A 21333-nucleotide genomic window follows, 5' to 3' on the forward strand; every position below is an offset into this window, starting at 1 on the left:
TCGGTGTGTCACTTTTGAAGGAGACAGCTTGGTGAAACTGGGCATTATGATCCCACCTCTATGGAGTGGGGGTTACCCATGTTTCACTAGCCTCTCTTTTCTATCTCGCCCATGCTCAAAGCTTTCCAGAGTGCAAAGCATCCACTTTTTGAAGCCTCCGCCTATAAGCTTGAAGACTAGTGGCATTATGACCACCATTCCAAGGAATAGTGGTTACCGCAACCTTTTCAAGCTTACCCCACCAAACCACAGAACCACCACCACCATGGTATTGACCGATAACCAGAGCATCCTTATCCTTGCTCTCATCCGTGGCAAAGCTTTATCTTCAGTTGTAGCCCTTCACACTTCGCCGCTCAGTTTTCGACTCAAGATAGTGGTCATCGTCTTTTCCATTGACTTGCTCATGGAAACCGCTTCGATATGTCTTGATCTCACAAGTTCCAATATGCTTTGTTGCATTTGGCTCATAGCTCTCAAGTCTTTAATATCGCTTGCCCCTATCTATCACTGTACTCTTACTGTTTTTTATCTTTGGAGTGTGTTCTCCTTTGCATTTGTGTAACCCAACCAACTCTTCGTGTATGTTGATTTCTATCTAATGGAATGAGATATATATGTTTGTCAAAAAAAATTTTAAAAAAAAAAAAAAAAACCATTCAACGTCAGATATTTTCACTTTTCAATTAACTTTACAACTAATGTTTTGGTGAAAGTGAAACTAGCTGAAAATACATGAAAATCATAATTTTCAATTTAGAAAACGATATATAATATAGACCTTTTTATTAATTTTACTATTCATATTATATTATAATTATAAATTATAACACGCATTGAATCCTTTTTATTTTCTAATCAGTATCATAAAGTGATACTTTATCATTACCATTATAAAATATTTTCTCAAAACTGAAATGTGTCTTTTCGTCAGAAATAAGTTACTTTGTATTTGGCGTAAAGAAAATTTAAATTTGGTTTTTTTTTTAATTGAAAAACTCAATTTTATTTATTCTATTAAAAATTTGTAACTCTTGAAAATAATTGTTGAATCATTTTTTTTTTTTTGCTCTTTTTAGCCATTTAAAAATATTTTCACATTATATGTTTAGAGAGAATTAGTATCTAATTTTATATATTATCCAATCTCTAATTTTATTATATTCTATCCAATCTCTAATCTTGGGCCTTAGTGTTACATTATTGTAAGAGGCCTATACCAAGCCCAAAATGAAAAAATTGAAAAAAACTTCCATCTTCAATCTCTCGAGTCGATAACCCTAATTTCACGACGAGCAAGCAAGCAAGAGAGAGAGAGAAGCCGTTTCTCACAACTCCCTAGTTTCTTCAGGTAATCGCTATCTCCGCTTGTCTCTTCTTGTATTCGTTTGTTCTTCAATCTGAGTTGGATCAATAGATTTGAATCTTTTTTTGATTATTGGTTTTGATTTTGGTAATCTTGTTTAGAGAAATTGAGTTATGTGTTGTTGAATTTGATAGGTAAACTACTGGAACAAATGTCGCGTGTGTATGTGGGTAACTTGGATCCGCGAGTTACTGAGCGTGAACTCGAGGATGAGTTTCGTCTCTTTGGTGTGATCAGGAGGTACGAAATCGACTACTCTAACCTAAATTTTTTTTTTTAATTGATGTGTAATTTACTAATCATTGTTCTTTTTGGTGTCTGTGTAGTGTTTGGGTTGCTAGAAGGCCACCTGGTTACGCGTTTCTTGATTTTGAAGACTCAAGAGATGCCCGTGACGCCATCCGTGCATTAGATGGTATTCATTTAGTCTCCTCTCTTTTGAATTATAACGGTGAAGCTAGTCTGATGTTTGGGAGATTGATATACATATGCTTTGTACTGTTATGGTAGGCAAGAATGGATGGAGGGTAGAGCAGTCTCATAACCGTGGAGGAGGCGGTGGCCGTGGAGGAGGCGGTGGTGGTCGTGGAGGTGATGGTGGTCGTGGACGTGGTGGTTCTGATTTGAAGTGCTATGAGTGTGGTGAGTCTGGTCACTTTGCACGTGAATGCCGCTCCCGTGGTGGTTCGGGTAGGCGTCGCAGCCGTAGCCGTAGTCGCAGTCCTCCTAGATACAGAAAGAGCCCAACTTATGGAGGACGGAGGTTATTGCCACTCTTCTTTCTGTTTGAAGATTTGTTGCTAATGTCTATTGTTCCCGTGCATTGATTAACTTAACTTTTCTTTTGGGTTTCACAGGAGTTACAGCCCTCGTGCTAGATCTCCTCCTCCTCCTAGGCGTCGCAGTCCTTCTCCTCGTGGTCGCAACTACAGTAGGTCACCACCACCTTATAGAGCACGTGATGAGGTGCCATATGCTAATGGGTAAACTCCCTTTACTCTGGAGTCTATGCTATCTCAATTAATATTTGACTGGAACTGAACTGATATCAAAGCAACTGTTATTTGTGGTATTCTCTCACATGCATATTAATCCTTAGTAGACCTTTTTGTTAGACTTTCAATACATTAAAGTCCTTACGACTGATAAGCTTTTGTGTTTGTTTACGCAGAAATGGACTGAAAGATGTGCGCAGAAGCCGGAGCTGAGAGTTACTACTTGTCTAGATAGCAAGTGATGGAATCAGGGTTCAGGAAACGACTGTGTGCTTGTGGTGTCATGAGGACGCTTAAGAGAAATTAGTATCTGTGGATTTCACTAAGAGAACATGTTTTAGCTGCGGGGTGGATTTGATATGCTTGCTACTTTTGAATTGCTGGGATGCTTCATTTTGCGTTTGGATAATGAAGCCGTAGTTGTATCTGCCTTTAGGTAAAATACTTTTAAATATCTACCCAACTTCTTAAAAGACATAAACAGAACTTATGCTAAAAACCTATGTGTTTCTTTGTTTTTGTGTGTGTTATGTTCTGTTGTGTCGAGGTTTCTTCGGGTTTCTACTGCTTCATTGGTTATCTGCTTCTCTGCCTTCTTGGTTAATTTGATCGTCCTACTATGAGATCTTCATAATAGTTTACCACTTCTTCTGCTTCATTGCTTATCTGCTTCTGGCTTTATTTTGATCGGCTTTTGGCGTCCTCATAATAGTTTACCATTACTTTTGCTTCTGGGTCTTGCTCATTTTGATCAGCCTGCTTTGGGAATTGGGATCTTCATTATAGTTTACAACTAGTTTTGCTTCATTGCTTATCTGCTTGTGGCTTCTTGGTCATTTTGATCGCCTGCTTTGGATCTCATAATAGTTCACCTCTACTTCTGCTTCATTGCGTATCTGCTTCTGGCTTCTTGATTATCTTCATCGGCCCGCATTGTGATCTTCATGATAGTTTACCTCTACTCTGCTTCTGCTTCTCATCTAAATGCTCTTATGTTTGAAAACTTCATCAGCTTGGATGTTGTCGTCTTCAAAACCTCTCTGGTCTTTGTTTTCTTGAACTTTAAATGGCCTAGGAGCTGCACTTGCTAACTCTGGCAGGTACTTGTTGCCTTTGAGGCTTTGAAGAAACTTGTCTCAAGTGCAGCCTGTGATAATAGTTTTAGAGTATATAGAATGTCTCTGCTTGGATTAAGATGTGCATTTTTCATTTTTAATGTTCTCCTTTTAAGTCCAGGTCTTGCTATGTTTGGTCCGAAAGTTTTACTACCCATTATAGTTTCTGCTTTTGTTTCATCATGTTTGATTCATGATTTTTTTTTTCTTTTATCAAACGGTTCACGAATTATTCTAGCTTTGCTAAAGCATTTTAATTGCCCACTCCTGTCCACTCAACTTTCTGAGTTTGGTCACATAGCATATTAGCAAAACGTTGTTGCCTATGTTTTACGTTTTATCATAATCAACTGTGCATGGTCATCATCCAACAAGAATCAAGACCACTGTACTGTTGCAAAAATTTTAAACCTACTCATTTTCGTAGCAGTGTACAGATTATATTACGCATTTTACCGACCTCGAAAACGAATTCGAGTTCGAAGAGTTTTGCGATTACGAATATGGTTTACAAATGTTATCGTCCTCAAAAGCAAAATAGTTCACCTTTTGAGCTTACATAATCTCTTTGATCGGAGTTCGGCCTTATTGAAGTAATTCATTTGATATTATCAAAGGCCATCTTTTGGGAGTATGATGAAATAACAGAGTGGTGTCGCATTATTGGTATATGATACTTCTCAAATAATTTATTTGTCAAAAAATAAATTTGAGAAATGAATTGAATTGAATGTGGTCGCATATTTGTCATATGAAGACTTCAAATGGCCCACTTTGGGCGTGGGGATGGGTGGGGTTCATAATCTGTGAACAATTGTATGCATTTATCACAATCTACAATACAAAATACGATGTTATTAGTTTGCACAACCATAAAACAGCTGAGGTATCTAATATACACATATAAATTGTGTGGTGCACAAACACAAAACCTTCGGAAACCTTGATTTTGGCGTATTGAACCCTTACGTTGTTTTGTGTAATTGTACACAGTTTCCGCAAACTAATCTACAAGACACATATACATGAATATCTCTAAATCTAAACAAAAAAAGCAACAATCCATCTAATATATTAAAGTCTCTAATGGTTGATCTCACGACGAGTCTAGTTTTAGTAGAAATAACCCATACTACATAAGTAAACATTTTCTTCCCTTGATTAATTCAGCATTAGATGTTATCCGATCACCCAGTTAGCACCTAACGAAAATTTAAACATTCGGTTTTCCGATTAATTACACATTATATTCATGAATATACAGAATGAGAGTTCTTTTTCATTTTGTGATTGGTATCAAATGATACACATCATATGATCTCACTAGTCATATAAAAATGCAAAATACTAAATCTTGTACGCAACACACGGGAGATAGTATGAGACGAGAGCTAAAGAAAGAGACAGAGTCGTCTTGTCCTTAAGAATTGTTTGGTCATCCCCTTAGAAAAATAATACTAGCTTTAATGGAACCCACGTTCTCCTCTCTGTCTGTCTCTCTCTCTCTGTCTCTCTCTCTCTCTCTCTCTCTCTCTCTCTTTGCAATTTCCAAGAAAACATTAAAAATAAAATCACAACAACAAGTTTAGTTAGTACTAGCTAGTATTAAGTCTTTCACTCGTTTTACCTTCTCTTTAGTTAGCAGCATTACATTAGCTGTTTCTTCTCTCTCTCTTCATCTTTTGTTGTTTCACGTAAAGTCAAACCCAATAAATCTGTTACAGCCCATCTTCTCTCTCTATCTCTGCCATTTTTCTGAACATGAATACAACCTTCTCATGCTCTGATTTCTTTCTCATTGCCTAAAAAAGAACAAGAACAAGAATCTGTTCTTGCTTCTGGTTTGAAAAGATTCAACTCACAAAACAAAGATGGAGTTCAAAAGAGACAATACTGTCAGGTTCTAGATTTTTCATCTTTTTTAGAACATTCACATTCACTTTTTTTTTTTTTTGGGTTCTCTCAATGATGGTAAAAAAAGTTGGCCAATCCCAATAAAGTTTTGATCCTTTTTAAGTTCTTATATACTAATTTATATCCCAATAAAGTTATGAATATGTTTTTCTAATCTTTTTATTGCATTAGTACATTATTTTGGAATGATTCGTTCTTGATCTTATTTGTTAAAAACCCCAACTCTATTGTGACAGATTCTATGGAGACGAGAAACAAACAATAGAAGTAGGAGAGAAGAGAGTGCCATTGTTCAAAACAACAACGGCTCCATTTACCAAACCAGAAGTACCAAAGAAGAGCAAAACCCGTTTGAAAATCCCAAGATTTGGCAGATTCAAAGTGTTTCCAGAGAACTTCGAGATTGAAAGAGACAAGATTCTAGATCCTGGTGGTGATGCAGTGCTCCAATGGAACAGGATTTTTCTCTTCTGGTGTCTTGTTGCACTTTACGTCGACCCTTTGTTCTTCTTCCTCTCTTCAGTCAAACGCACTGGACGGTCGTCTTGTATGACTACAGATTTGAAGCTTGGAATCGTCATTACTTTCTTCAGAACATTAGCGGATTTGTTCTACGTTTTACACATTGTGATCAAATTCAGAACAGCTTATGTTTCTCGTACTTCTAGAGTATTTGGTCGTGGAGAACTTGTGAAAGATCCTAAATTGATTGCTAGAAGATACTTGAGATCAGATTTCATCGTTGATCTCATTGCTTGTTTACCTCTTCCTCAGGTATATATATATTTTTGCAAATCTTGAATTTGTTACCCGTGTGGCCGGGTTCGGTCCCAGTGCTCGGGACCTCCAGGGGCCACATGATTTAAATTTCTTCTTAGACTTTTGTTTATGTTATAGAGTTTGATTATTGTTTGCAGATTGTTAGCTGGTTTATTTTGCCATCAATCAGAAGCTCTCATTCAGATCATACAACAAATGCTCTTGTGCTCATAGTTCTTGTTCAATACATTCCTCGCCTTTATCTTATTTTCCCTCTTAGCGCTGAGATTATCAAAGCTACCGGAGTTGTTACAACCACCGCTTGGGCCGGTGCTGCTTACAATCTCCTCCAATATATGCTTGCTAGTCATGTGAGTGTGACTAAATGAGAAACTACATATATTCTACAATCTGCTACATATTAAGTCATAGGCTACTTATCTATATATAGTAGACCCTAAGCTTGATGGTCAACTTATGTTATGTTATGTTCTTCTTATGTTTTCACATGCATTTGTGTTGTGTAGATTCTAGGATCGGCGTGGTATCTATTGTCAATAGAACGCCAAGCGACGTGTTGGAAAGCAGAATGTCATAAAGAATTAGGGCCTCCAAAATGTATTACGGATTTCTTTGACTGTAGTACATTGGACCATCCGGATCGGAATAGCTGGCAGAATGTAACCGTTGTCTTTAGCAATTGTGATCCTTCGAATAATATCCAATTCACATTCGGTATTTTCGCGGATGCTCTCACTAAAAACGTGGTTTCTTCACCTTTCTTGGAGAAATATTTGTATTGTTTATGGTTTGGACTGCAGAATCTAAGGTAATTTATTCAGATCAGTCACTTACTCTTTACTTTATCATCTCTTTACTGATTCTCCTAACACAGCTTTCTTGTCAAAGTTCTTATGGACAAAATCTTAGCACAAGTACTTCAGTTCTTGAGACCATGTTTGCTATCTTGGTGGCCATCTTTGGTCTGGTTTTGTTTGCTCTTTTAATAGGAAACATGCAGGTAAAAACATGAATCTTCTTTTCTTTTGTTGAATAGAGAACTTTTGTTTTTGTTGATTTTTAATTTGGTTGGTGTATTTATAGACGTATTTGCAATCGATCACGGTGAGGCTTGAGGAGTGGAGACTGAAAAGAAGAGACACAGAAGAATGGATGGGACATAGGCTACTGCCGCAGAACCTAAGAGAACGAGTGAGGCGTTTCGTGCAGTATAAATGGCTGGCGACTCGAGGTGTTGATGAAGAAACCATTCTTCATTCATTACCTGCTGATCTCCGTAGAGACATCCAACGACATCTCTGTCTCGATCTTGTTCGTCGTGTAAGTCTATTCACCACTCAACTCAAAACACATTCCAACTGCTTCGGTTGTTATGTTGCACCCTTTTGGTCTGACTTGTAGTTCTTAAGATGATTTTCAGGTACCGCTATTTGCGCAAATGGATGATCAATTACTAGATGCGATATGTGAACGTTTAGCATCATCTCTAAGCACACAAGGGAACTACATTGTACGTGAAGGTGATCCAGTCACCGAAATGCTTTTCATCATCCGTGGAAAACTCGATAGCTCGACGACTAATGGAGGCAGAACAGGTTTCTACAACTCAATCACACTCAGACCAGGAGATTTCTGTGGAGAAGAGCTTCTTGCATGGGCATTGTTACCAAAATCAACAGTTAACTTACCATCATCAACAAGAACCGTGCGAGCTTTAGAAGAAGTTGAAGCCTTTGCTTTACAAGCAGGGGATCTAAAATTTGTGGCTAACCAATTCAGGCGTTTACATAGCAAGAAGCTGCAACACACATTCCGTTATTACTCTCACCAGTGGAGAACTTGGGCTGCTTGTTTCGTACAAGTCGCTTGGAGACGGTATAAGAGAAAACTGTTGGCAAAGAGTCTTAGCTTGGCTGAGTCATTCTCTTCTTATGATGAAGAAGAAGCTGTTGCGGTTGCTGCAACCGAGGAAATGATGAGTCATGAAGGAGGGACACAGAGCTCTAAAACTCGTCATCATACGTCTAATGTGAAACCGCATTTTGCTGCCACGATACTTGCTTCGAGGTTTGCTAAGAACACAAGGAGGACGGCTCATAAGTTGAAAGATGTTGAAATACCAATGCTGCCTAAACCTGATGAGCCAGATTTCTCAGTGGATGATTGATTTGATTATATATAACCGTCTTTGATTTAACTTTATGTGAATCTTTTTTAAGTTAGAAAAAAATCACTTTGTTAAAACTCAAAAAAAAAAACTTTGCTGCATTAAGTAATTCAGAAAATGTTCAGCAGTTTGTATAAAAAATACAGAATAATCATCTGACTATTTTTATTCAGACATCATTAGGTTTGGTCTCAGAAGCTCATGAAAGTGGCTCAGTTTTGTTTTGATCCTATCAACTTTCACATGATTTGTATTAATGCCATTATTGAGATTCACACGTCTCTCTCTCTCTCTGGCTCTAAAAAAATGCTTTTCTGTTTCTGCCGACACTTTCTCTTCACGTTTTGACACAGATCCAGACGAGCTCAAGTCCGGACAAAATCATAGTATTTTTTATTCTTTCTTGTTCTAGTTTTGTCGGATCAGAATTTAGTTGTTAATTTTCATTTCAGATCAGATAATGAAATAAGAAGATAGATGTAAGTATGTAATAATGTATTGCTTTAAATTAAATAGGAAGTTCAATATGAAACCAAAAAACAGAGGAAGAGCTTTTAAAGACAAGCTCTTATATCAGAGACATTAAGCAACAAGTTCCTGAATTTGGTAGAGATACTAGATACTCTATATATATAGGTATAACTATAAATGGTGGCTTAAAACACTAATCTACCAAGTACCAATGGTTAATCACAATGAAGAGAAGTAACCAACCAAAATTAAAAATCAATAAATGCCTGCCTACAAACTATGGCTACAACAATAGGTAATAGGAGGAGTAGAAAACTTAACTGACTCTTGATACATCATTATCTGCAGCTTTGAAGCTTCATCTCCTTCTTCTACTTCGGTTACTCAACTCATCTGCTCTCCTATGAGATCAAGACCCACAAGAAGAAATGTGAGACCTTGGAACAACAGGAAGTAGAAATGCACTCCTTGTGAGGCCAAGAGACTCCTAACTGCTGCGGTGAGCAAAAGAAAAGCTAGCGCAAGCTCTTTGTGGAATATCTTATTCGTTTTCTTCACGGAAACCGGTTGTTTCTTCTGTTCTTCAACTTGGCTTATCTCCAACAGCTCACTGTCTGAAACTCCTCTTAGAATTTGGTTTGGCATCTTCTTGGATTCTTTATCGGTGAGGTTCAAAAGATCAGATTCTGATGATCTTCCTGCTTTCTTTGTTACAATCCATTCGTAAGAGCTGCCGAGTTGGAATAGTCCAGATACCATCGCGTTGAACTTGGTGACCGACATTGTGTTCTCAAACAAGAGGTAAGGAACAATGAAAGGGAAGGACTTTGGAGCAGGAAGAATGTTGAGTAATGACATGAATATTGGTACATAGCAGATGACCCAAACAGGAAGCTCGGCTTCTGGAACGAACATGGTGATGGGAAGAATTACACAGAACAATGTGAAGGAGTAGAAAGGAAGTATGAGTTTCCTTAGAAGGAAGAATAGAAGTATCAGATTTGCCTTCTTCCACATTGCAATCTAAAAGGAAGACAAGAGAAAACCATTACATCACTGAAATGATCACATGTCTTTGTAACAAACAACAGCTTTTATATACCTTAGAGGTCAAGATCGCTCGAAGACACAAGCGAAATAGCTGCATAGGTCCTGAGTGCCATCGATGTTGCTGCTTCTTGTATGCTTCATATGACTCAGGAACTTCACAAAGAACCTAAAGATTCTTTATACTTCAGTCAAAATTACACAAAAGGCTCTTCATGAAACTGTGAAAAGAACACGCGATATAATAGTACCTTGACATCGTTAAGATATATGAATTTCCATCCATGGAGATGAGCCCGGACAGCTATATCCATATCCTCGACAGTTGTCCTTTCAAGCCAACCTCCAGATTCCTCAAGGGCTTTAATTCTCCATACTCCAGCAGTTCCATTGAAACCAAAGAAGTTCAAGAACACTCCATTAACCTGCTGCTCAACCTCAAAATGAAAACAAAGATTGATGTTTTGGAGACGGGTCAATAAGTTCTCGTCTTTGTTCACAAACGCCCATCTAGCCTGAACCAAACCTAACTCAGGCTTCCCCTGAAATAACATTTAGCATTTACATGTTAGAAGAAGCTTCACCTAAAATGTTTCTCTCATACTCTCATGACAAAACCAAACAGACCTTGAAATGTGGAACGGTTAGTTTAAGGAAATCCGAGTTAGGTTGGAAATCCGCATCGAAGATTGCAACAAACTCGTAAGCTTCCACATAATCACAGCTCATTGCAGATTTGAGGTTACCAGCTTTGTATCCAGTTCTAACCAAGCGATGCCTGTAAATTATGTTAACACCCTTTTGGCTCCATCTAGTAACCTCAGCTCTAATTAACTGCTGGATGCTTTCATCATCCGAATCATCTAGAACCTGAATAAGCATTCGATCTTTTGGCCAGTCAAGCTGGCACACAGCAGATATAGATTGCTCATATACCTAAACAAGAATAGACATTTATGTAACTTCATTAGTCTAATTCAATAGAGAAGCACATAACTATGTAACAAGATTGGTACTTTGTTGTTCTCCATACCTCTCTCTCATTGCACATTGGTATCTGAACAAGAACCATTGGATACTCAGATCCTGAACCTTCAACGTCATCATATCGAAAAGGCTCCTCAACGATTCTAGGCTTAATCTTCTTAAACTTGATCCAAAAACAGCCTAAGCAAAGAATCAAACGATCCACAGACTGTACAAGGAACAGCACAATACAAAACTTGGAGAGAGCTTTGATTGGAGGAGCGATATAATCAGCTCTTAAACTCAACCAACCAACATAAAACAGATGAAACAAGCTCTGGATCTCGAGTTTGCTTGTCGGGATGTGTAAATTAGGGTTCTTGAAGTAATGCCATCCTCGGTAGTAAGCAACTAATTCAAAACCAAGAGTGGCCAATGAAGCAGCTAAGAAGAGCTTAATGGCTGTGAAAAGCCATCTGTCTCTACCAAGTCTCTCAGAGCCAAGTGGATGAGTGAAACTGAGCCGTCTCTTGACCGAACCAAGGAGAGACCAGAACAGTGTGGCTAGCCAAGTGAGACACCCAACAGCTCTGTGAGCTTTCAGTAGCAAAACCCAAGTCACTTGCTTAGCGTTCTTGCCTCTACTCTTCTCTATTGGTTGAAAGGCACTGTCAGGTTCCTCAACTTCAACGATTGAGTAATTGGGATTCTCCATTTTCACCACTACTGGTGTACCTCTCCTTGTATCCTTCGCCCACAAATCTGAAAAATCAAACCTTGGAGCCATTTTTTTTTTGCTAAAGGCACAAATCTCAAAGAAGAAGAAGTGGTTGAATCTCTTGGTTAGAGCTAAGACCCAAATCTCAAAGTTGACAGATTTAAGCTAAACCCATCAGAGGAAACTTAAATGTAGTGACTTTAAGTGAGTAAATCTTCAGACTTGAGGAGGTTAAAGAAGAAGACTTTACAACCCAGATCCAAGAACTCGGATATCTAAAGACCCATTTTTGAACAACAGACAAAGAAGGAGCAACAGCTCAAAGGGGTCATTAATAGTGACCTGCGAGAGAGTAAAGACAATGAGTGGTTCGGGCAAAGAGAGAGAGAGAGAGAGAGAAAGATTGATACTTGGCAATGGGAGATAAAAAGAGAGAGAGAGAAGTAGAAGAAAGGTATCTAAGAAGTTTGTAATAAGATCACTTACACTTTCATGTGAATGTTTCCTCTTCAGCTACCCTCAATGATAGTTTCAACATGCAGATTCATCTCCTTTTTTTTTCCAAAATCAACAACACTTCATGAATCTTACTCTTAGAGTAGCATTTTTGAAAGAAAAAAAACAACTTTTAAAGAAAAAGAGGACAAATTCAAATGGTAGTGACCAACTTGATTATAATGGGCTACTGATCTACAAAAGGTTACAAAGCAAATATTTTAACTTTCAAATGAATTGTAACAAGATTATGTTTTGACATAAAAAAAAATAAATAAATAAATATTGTAATAGTGGGCAAATCTAGTATTAGGTTTTGAATGATAAAGATAAGTCAAGCTAAGACGTGGCAATTGTATATGACCTCTGTGTGTATAGTTCATTTCTGTAGCTGATAAACATATAATTATATATATACTCACAAACCAAACTGTTCATCAAATGGGCAAAAGCCCCGAATCACATGGATGGAAGGTGTGGGGAAGAAAAGAACAAAAAAAATTTGAAGAAAATAAAAACTTGCACTATTAACCTTGTTTAATTTTATTCATAGATAAGTTGATTATAATAACTTCCGAAGTTTACTGGAAACATAAACAAGCATATATGAAAAATGGAAATGTTACGAAAGAAATAATATTTGTTATCTGAAAATGTGTATTCAACTTGACATTTTAAGTTATTTGTGTAAAATTTACAAATTCTATGTTATTCGATCATCGATTTTAAAAAATCCATTAAAATTCATTGTTATTGAACTTATAATTTAAAATTTTACTTTAAAATCTACTGTTATTGAACTGATACTGATGATTTAAAAATCTACTTTAAAATCCAATGTTATTCAAAACATTTTGTAGATTTGGATTTTAATAATTTTTAGGAATTCTGAAAGATTTGAGAGGATTTGTTTAGTTAAAATACAGAAATCTAAATCTCATGATTTTAGGTAGGTTTTGAAAGAATTTTACCATAAATCATATCAACTTCCCTAAAATCTATCAAAATTCCAAATTTTCTAAATCCCATAAAATCTCATGATTTAGATTTTTTCTGATCTAATTTTTTTAAAATATGTAATAATAAAATTATGTCTAACTTAAAAGACTCATTCAATTTTCACATAGATCTATCATCAATACAATAAAACATGAGGTGTTGCTTTCCTTGTGTGATACATCAGCCTTAACATTGAAGTTGGACATTGAAGTTGGTGTTGACATCTCAATTTAAATCAATAGTCAATAAAAACATTTAAATTAATATAGCTAAGATTTCTAAACCAATATAAAAACTATGTTCCACTAGACATATCAATTAGGCCCAAAGCCCGCAGGCTAATCTGGCTCGGCCTGCTATTGAAAAATACTAGGGTCAGACTTATATATTTGTCCAGAAAAATTGGGCCTTATGGACTCATTCTGTTCGGACTTTAGAGTTTTTAATGCTTATCCCGATCAGGCTCGGACCGGCCCGAAAAGCTTTTATACAAATATAATTGTACTTTTTTGTTAATATTTTTTTTGATTGCAAAATATGATTGTAAATAAATTTTAAAACTCTAATCTTAGTTTTCATATTTACTTAATAACCTTACTTAATATTTTTAAAATCTTTATTTATGAGATCTTATATGAATTATATATTTTTATTTGTTTTAAGTATAAAAATTTATTTGGTTTTTATTTTTTAGTATTTTAGATTAAGTTGGTTTTAGTGAATATAGATGCATTATTTAATTTTTGATTGATTTATTTTATATTGCACCTTTAAACATTGCTTTTTAAGACATGTTATAAACTAACTTATAAGTTTGAATTTTTGATCCGTAAGATAAGTCCGGAAAAGCCCGAAAAGTCTTGTAGTCCTGTTAGAGCCGGGTTGGGCTTTGAAATATAGGCTCGGAAAATATTTTGGGGCGGACCGAAAAGGGCTCAAATATATGCGGATTTCGGGCCGGACCGGGTCGAGCCAGCCCAATTGACACCCCTATGTGCCATATCACGTTGTTTTTCACTTCATAAACCCTTGCCGACATAATAATAAAAGAAACATGAATACTCCAAAATCCACACTATAAGACTGCTCTTGAATTCAATTAGAGAGAAAAAACAAAAAAATCGTCACAAAGTTTTGCCTTCGATGAAACAAACATAAAAAGAAGAGATCCGTTTTGAAGTAATTATGTCTGTTATGGTATTATTAGTTAACGTAAACGTGACGTTGTATATCTTCTATCCATGTTGATTATATAGGGATTGTAGTATAAATGATGTCCTTGATTTCACATTCAATCTTTGTACTGTAAAACCTTTTGATGAAGAGATCAAGGGAATAAATAACAACAAAAATAAAGCCGACCCCAAACTCAATATGGACCAACCAAATGGTAAGGTGAAGTTTCCTTGCAATCATCCCTTGGAATACGTAGACATGGAGTACATCACAGGAGAACCTGAGTATACACCACATCAATGCGATGGATGCGGTAACGTTTATTCCTGTTCAATCTTCGAGTTCGGTGCGCATCGACTTTCCAGACATCATCAACCACCCCTGTCACTCAAGACATCCTCTCAAGAAAGTGTGGGCTGAGACGTTTGACTATAATTATGTTATATGCCATTTTTGCAGAGACTACCTTGGTGATGAGATCTACCATTGTTCCATGTGTAATATCAGCATAGATTTGCATTGTTCGATTATTCCACCACCGCTTAATATTTATCAACCGAAGAGCCACACATTCAGTACAACTTAAGCCTCATGCCTACAAAGGTCTTCTTCACTGGATCCAGCGACAGATTCGAGCGAGTTGTTCATTTGTTTGTCGCTGCGACTAATTACTATATATATATTTTTAAAATTAACAAAATTTAATTTTTGATAATGTATATTTTTATTTAAAAATATAAATTACATATACCCATGAAAATAAACTAAAAACATATTTACATATTTTTAAATAATTAATTTGAATTTTATTTTTAATTTATTCATTTTAATATTGTTAAATATAATTTGTTTATAACTGATTTTTTTAGAATTTTATTTAAATATATTCAAATTAATTTGTTATTTTATTTAGTTAGATTTATTTTAATTTTAATAACTATATGTAATTATGTTTTTATTTAAATAACTTTAATTTTGATCATATTTAATTTATCAATTTTTATTATTTTTATTTTATTTTTGTCGCTATGTTGTTCATTTAACTGTTGCTGGATCCAGCGACTATTTTCAGCGACTGATCGCTAAAAATTTTAGCAACTGAAAATTACGGTCGATGATCACTGGCGACAGTCGCTGCGACTGGTCGTTGAACCAGCGACAGGCAAACGAACAATTTCTATCGCTGTCGCTGGTTTTGGTCGCTGGCAACATGCAAACGAATAGGTCCATTGTTGGTGACCGTAATGTGAAGGAGACCTTTGTAGGCATGGGGCTTAAGCTGTACTGAATGCGGAGTTCGCTTCGCTTTAGGAATGGAGTGTGCAACTTTACCAAGAAAATTGAAACACAGATGTGACGATCATGTTATATCTAATTTGCATCATCATGGTGCTGGGATTAACTCCAACTTGGAGTCTCCAAGGGTCAATTGTGGTGTGATATATGTGAGAAAAAGACAGATCCAAGTGTATGGTTTTATGGTTGTGACGATTGTGCGGTCACTCTTCATATCAAGTGTGTACTTGGAGATATGTATTACTTCAAGCCAGGGAACATATACTGCAAAGGTGATCTAGTTGCCAACAAGGGTATGTCTAGACCTTTTTGCATGGTTTGTTGAAAACGTTGCATGTTCCCTTTCTTTCTCAAGGGTACTGCTGCTTCAGGTTCAATTCTGTACGCTTGTTCGATGAATTGTGCAGACGATGGTGACTATGGACCACGCAAGTGGTTCAAGGGACTTAAAGGTTGAGTATGTCTAGGAAGGCCACAAGGCACATAATAAAATCAAGACTGGGAAATTAACTCATCAGTCTACTATTTCACAAATGGGAAGAAACGTGATGTGTTGTATCAACGTTTATTTATGCTTGCTTTATATTATTGTTTCTTGTGTTCAAGAATATTCTTGTATGACTTGATATAATTTGTATTCTCATCATCCTATTGGAACCTGTGTGTAAGGGGTTTACAAATAAGGTCTATTAGTCTATTTGATTTCATGCATATGGGCAGAGCCATCGAGAGAAGGTACCTTCATTAATCTTTTCATGTTATGAGAGTTTTGGGTTCATTGGGAAAATATATCAAAACAGAGAAATATAAATCGAAAGAATAACTTAACGGATCCTGAAGTTTCTATCTCATACGACTAATAAAGAACGAATATCTGGCTTTGTAAGCTCTATAGTTCAACCAGTAAGAACCCTAAATTTCTTCTAAATATGGAAGTCTCCAGGATCCAACAATTTCTATATATCCTTCAGGCACCTGGAGTTGCAGCGTCTAAAGCAATCTTTAACAGCATTATTGTTAAGTTAGAAGCTCCCTTTTTCGAACTATCAAGAGCCATGAAAAATGTTTGTGATTCCACCGTCCTTTTGGATTTCATTGAGCATCGATCATCTCAGTGTCTGAATGTTCTTTCTCCAGGGGTTTGGACTCAGTGTCTGACTGTTCTTTTTCCAGGGGTTTGGACTCGGTGTCTGAATGTTCTTTCTCCTGAGGTATGAACTCTGTAGTAGCAGATGGAGATGGAGTAGTAACGTCCGAACAAGAAGAATCAACAGCCAGATTTTCAACCACTGGATCTTCTTTCCCATTTGCTACTTCTTCTTGATGATCTGTTCCGGAATCATGTTCCATGTCCATAGAAGGGTTTGATTCAGAATCTACTGTATCAACCCTTGCGTCAATTTCCTTTCTTTCTTCTTCAGACACTGGTACGGATGCTGACATTGACGACAAAGATGATTCTTTTTCGGATTCAGGGTCTTCTGAATGTGAGATGATGCCGTTACACAGCGAGGACACATTAGTGTCATTTGCCCCCAACTCGGAACTTTCAACAGAGCCCTCTTGGCTAGATTCTGTGTTTAATGATTCAGTTTTCTTTTCATCTTGAACTTCTTCGGATCTAAGACTTGCTGGTCTGGGCTGAACCCTGCACCAATATCAGATATCATATTGTGTTAAACGTTATTTCTCTTAATACAGTTCTAGAAAATTCACAAACTCGGTAAAAGGCTCTCTACCTGCTGTAGAGGAGCATGTATGCTCGCTGAGAAAGGACATCTTCCAGTTCAACGCTTTCCACCTGTGAGTATTTTCAGACGGGATTAGAAGATTTCTGAATATTCTAGTTTTCTTACACAATTGCATCCTAGTTTAGGTCAATATTTGTAATAGTGAAACATAACAACAAGAGAGTATAAAAGATGATTGTTTACCTTAGAATCGTCTATTCTGTACCAGTTTCCACGAAAGTCCTTAATGTAGCATATGTAATGGCCGAAAAACGAGGCATTCAACATATCTAAATGCACAATCACTGCATAGAGTTTGTATACATCTGATCCTTTTCCTCCACTGCTCATGTAAGGGCCAAGATCAAACGTCTCTGGAAAACTAATTCTTTTGTTCAGTTTACCAAACCTCCCACCCTGCACATATTTTCAGATTTCTTAGATAATCGATGGCAGAAGAATAAGAAAAAGCGACGAGGCTAACTAAAAGCAAAAAGGAGGACAATAGAGCACAAACCTGGAATCTTTTCAAGGCAATTGTGAGAATATTTGGAGCACAACTAATTGAAAGGCGCTTGCATGCCTTCACATAGTCATTGCATCTGGAAAAGAGATAATCTAATTTGAGAAACACACTCCATTCACAGGATGAGCATATCAGCCATGTCTCTGATTCAGGAAAAATTAAGGTTTCAGAAGTAATATTAAATACCTATCACATTTGTATTGATTATCTCCCTGAAGCCACTCTTTAGCTGTGAACTGATCAAGACATTCCTCCAGTGATACAGCATCCCCGTGGATCTCAACGGTTAAGTCCATCATATTTTCATATTGGTCAGAAACATTACTGCAAGCAGTACACTTGACCTGCAAAATAACGAATGGCAGCAAATGAGGGGGAAAGTTCCAAAAAGATAGAGGACAATAATTTAGAGCAACAGAACCAAGTTTCAAATATGAAACATAGATATGAAAGTGAAACTAAAGCAACTGACGTAAGTTTCAAACATCTTCAATGAAATCAACAAGCTGGGACAAAAATAGTTCAAGGAGTTCAAGGGTGAGTGCCATCACACTTGACAAAGAATTGAAACTGAGATCATCATTACACGCAGACCTAGGATATGGAAATCAGTCTTCCACTCACTTCATTATAAACCTCTTAAGAGTAGGTTGATAGAAAGATTAGCCTGTGTCAAACTTATCACCTAATGACTCTACGTTTCAAAACCTAAAGCTAACATACATATCTCTATATATTCTGGACACACTTTCCATCATTCTTGTATCAATTAAGAATTTGCAAATACTGTACCTGTGACTTAAGGAGGCCACCAAATATATATTGAATAAGTGTTGTTTCTTGAGCGCGAGGAGGCACCACTTTTTCTCCACCAAATTCGTCGAGGCAAACAGATTGCATCATGTCAATTGCAAACCTAAATCACATAAGTTTTCAAAGCATTAACTGACAGATTGACAGAAACTCCACAATAGGCTTACACGAACGAGGAACAACTGCTGACCTCATCAACTCATGAGCATCCTCCTGTCTCCCATACCCAAGATTTCCACCAATATTAGGCAACCGCGAAATAATGTTCGTTGGTGAAAAAGGATACCGGCTATAGTTTGCTCTATCAAGATGAGTTTCAAATTCACAGAAGAAGCACCAATCATTTCGCCTACCTGTTAAACAAAAGACAGAAAAAATTACAGAAAATCCAATGGAAGAGACGTAAAGCATTAATATTCCTCTGATAAACAATTTACATTCTCTCTTGTGGCCTCTCTCCAGAAGGTATGCAACAAGAGGGCGAGTCCACGAAAGGCATTGTAGAACCACATTGGCGAAACAACTGAAAGAGGATTGACATTAAAGGAAAAAGAAAATCATTTAAAAAGAATTGAACCCATTCAATGGGTGCATTAAAGCTACACTAGAATCCAGATGAGAAAAAAAACCTGTTTCCACAGTTAGTGAGCCCACAAGGAGCCATTATTGGTCTGTCCCAGTTAAAATAATTAACAAAACTTTCGTATGGGAAAAGAACCTACAGAAGAATGAATACAAAAAAGAATCAGACTCTGCACAACTACAAACTATCAAGAGAGTGCCAAAAACATCAGATGAGTTAAAGAAGACAATTACATCTGTAGGCTTGACGGTAGCCTTGCTTTTGCTCAGTTGAGAAACCAATGCAAGCTTACTCTTCTTAGAAGCAGACATATTCCCAAAGAGAGAAGCTTTGAAATCGTGATCATCATCTCTTCCCACCGATGATGAGTCAGTACTCCGAAACAGCTTACATTTTAATTTATGTCCTGAGCTCCAATCTGACTTTTGGCAATCCGCAGAGCTAGTGCCAAAGAAGAAAACAAATTCCAAATAAAAAAAAAGAAAGCACTAGAAACCCTAAAATTCCAAACTTTCAAAAGCAAGATTGTTCTGTAAAGACACATTGGAAGCTAAATATGGATGCAAGAGCTAAGAATCGAAACTTTCACAGGCAAAATTGTCTCTATTCTTTCTCCAGGTACGTCTAAATCAAATAGGAGCTAATAACAAAGAACAGATGGCAACTAAATTCATAAAAACCGAAGCTTTCACAAGCAAGATTGTTCCTTTATCAATCTCCATCTACATATAAATCCAAACCCTAAAAAAAAGGGAGCAACTTTGAATCTTAACAACATACCAGTATCGAACAGATTTGCAACGAGAGCACTTCTTGGTAGTTTCCTTCCCACATACAGAGCATTCAGGCGTATCGGGAACCATGAAATCTCTGCGGTGGTCGCTATCGAAACCACCGGAGCCACCACCGACCTCGAAGTACTTTGCAGCTGTTTTTTTGACAAAGTAGAGAAGACCGATTGAGAGAAAGAAGAGCGTCAATACAAGCTGCGTGAAGAATTTCAGATCCACAGGTAATACAACTTCATGCATCTAATTCCAAATCGTGTCTCCTCCTTCTCTCGAACATCGATCTTCGTCTTCTTCTTCTTCTTTGTTTCTCAGATTCGATTCGGAGATGCCAAGAGAATCTCCTCTGTTTTTTTTTCTTTTCTTTTGCTCTGTGTTTTTGTTTAGTGCCTTAAAGAATTGAGAATGGGCCTTTAGCTCAATTTTACCTTTGGAGTTTGGACACTTATTTCCTTTTTTTTTTTTTTTTTTTTTTTTTAATTTTGTCTTTTTTCTTTTCTCTAATTTTGTCAATTTTCAGTTATTACAGGCCAACTAAGATTTTTTTTGTAGATTTATTTACATTATAAGAAAGTTAAATTTTAATGATAATTAGACATAACATGTCTTTTTCTAAATAAAAATAAATTATATATCTATGTAAGAAAATGAGTTATGAATAATAAAAGCAAAAATAAATAGAAGAGCTATAATATATACAATTAAAATTTTCTTTTTGATAAAAGTATAACAAAAAATTTCGAGAAATGGAATGGAAATCTATATGATTTTACTTTTTTTCTCCATTCATCTGTATACCTAATGCAATAACTAGGATCTCACAAAAAAAAAAAAAAAAAAAAAAAAAAAAAAATCTCAAAGTCTTCGTTCAAAATATTCTAAAAGTAATGGAAACCATAGGTTTATATAAAAAGGGAAACATTGAGGATTAATAGTAAATCTATAAAGACAAAAAATATTTGACACTTTCTCCTAAAAGACATATGTGAAAACATATTAGAAATCTACATATGTATATGTTAACTTTTTTTTTTTTTGCTGTTTTTAGAGTCGACCTAAGACTGTATCTTCATTTTCTTTTTTCCCGAATATCTAATATGTTATTAATATGTAAAAGAATATTAAGAATGAAGATTTTGAGTTTTTTTCCCTTTCTTTTTGAATTTTCACTAATTAATCAAAATACTCTATTTCACTCCAAAAGTCTAATTTTCTTCCCGTAAATGTGAAAATAGAGTATTTTGATTGTTTTTTGACAAAAAAATAAAAAGAGTATTTTGATCCTCTGAGTTAACTTGATGTGGTTGAGGAAATTCAAGAGATAGTGGATGATATAATAAGAGAACATGGACGCTAGTGATAATAAAAGTAAAAGTTCGAACTTACTC

At 36.2% G+C, this 21333-nt stretch overlaps 4 protein-coding genes across 5 annotated transcripts; 2 read left to right on the forward strand and 2 right to left on the reverse strand.

The window, feature by feature from the left end:
* Positions 1-1232: 1232 nt before the first annotated feature.
* Positions 1233-2878, forward strand: LOC104702981 (serine/arginine-rich splicing factor RSZ22A). Its single transcript, XM_010418913.3, has 6 exons — positions 1233-1351; positions 1501-1606; positions 1693-1781; positions 1877-2129; positions 2224-2349; positions 2538-2878. Exons 2-6 carry the CDS (start codon positions 1518-1520, stop codon positions 2572-2574), a joined length of 594 nt encoding a protein of 197 aa, XP_010417215.1. The 5' UTR covers positions 1233-1351; positions 1501-1517; the 3' UTR covers positions 2575-2878.
* Positions 2879-4969: 2091 nt separating this feature from the next.
* On the forward strand, positions 4970-8531 carry LOC104702982 (putative cyclic nucleotide-gated ion channel 14). The gene is made up of 7 exons (XM_010418914.3): positions 4970-5376; positions 5627-6164; positions 6308-6520; positions 6677-6978; positions 7059-7170; positions 7254-7490; positions 7591-8531. Exons 1-7 carry the CDS (start codon positions 5348-5350, stop codon positions 8335-8337), a joined length of 2178 nt encoding a protein of 725 aa, XP_010417216.2. The 5' UTR covers positions 4970-5347; the 3' UTR covers positions 8338-8531.
* Positions 8532-8819: 288 nt separating this feature from the next.
* Positions 8820-12446, reverse strand: LOC104702983 (putative xyloglucan glycosyltransferase 8). 2 transcript variants are annotated; one of them, XM_010418917.3, is made up of 6 exons: positions 12026-12446; positions 10889-11881; positions 10483-10791; positions 10107-10397; positions 9911-10024; positions 8820-9831 (listed from the first exon to the last, which is right to left on the reverse strand). In XM_010418917.3, exons 2-6 carry the CDS (start codon positions 11606-11608, stop codon positions 9193-9195), a joined length of 2073 nt encoding a protein of 690 aa, XP_010417219.1. In that variant the 5' UTR covers positions 11609-11881; positions 12026-12446; the 3' UTR covers positions 8820-9192. The 2 variants fall into 2 exon arrangements, with proteins under 2 accessions (XP_010417219.1, XP_019083484.1); XM_019227939.2 differs by lacking the exon at positions 12026-12446 and having other exon boundaries at positions 10889-11964.
* A 3786-nt stretch (positions 12447-16232) lies between these two features.
* Positions 16233-20798, reverse strand: LOC104702984 (ubiquitin carboxyl-terminal hydrolase 19). Its single transcript, XM_010418918.3, has 11 exons — positions 19938-20798; positions 19391-19598; positions 19204-19292; positions 19012-19097; positions 18765-18927; positions 18554-18677; positions 17948-18105; positions 17753-17837; positions 17440-17652; positions 17245-17306; positions 16233-17153 (listed from the first exon to the last, which is right to left on the reverse strand). The coding sequence occupies exons 1-11, from the start codon at positions 20186-20188 to the stop codon at positions 16598-16600; spliced, it is 1995 nt and encodes a 664-aa protein (XP_010417220.1). The 5' UTR covers positions 20189-20798; the 3' UTR covers positions 16233-16597.
* Positions 20799-21333: the final 535 nt, after the last annotated feature.

This window comes from Camelina sativa, chromosome 7 (assembly GCF_030686135.1).
Source record: "Camelina sativa cultivar CO46 ecotype springtype chromosome 7, ASM3068613v1".
NCBI lineage: Eukaryota > Viridiplantae > Streptophyta > Magnoliopsida > Brassicales > Brassicaceae > Camelina > Camelina sativa.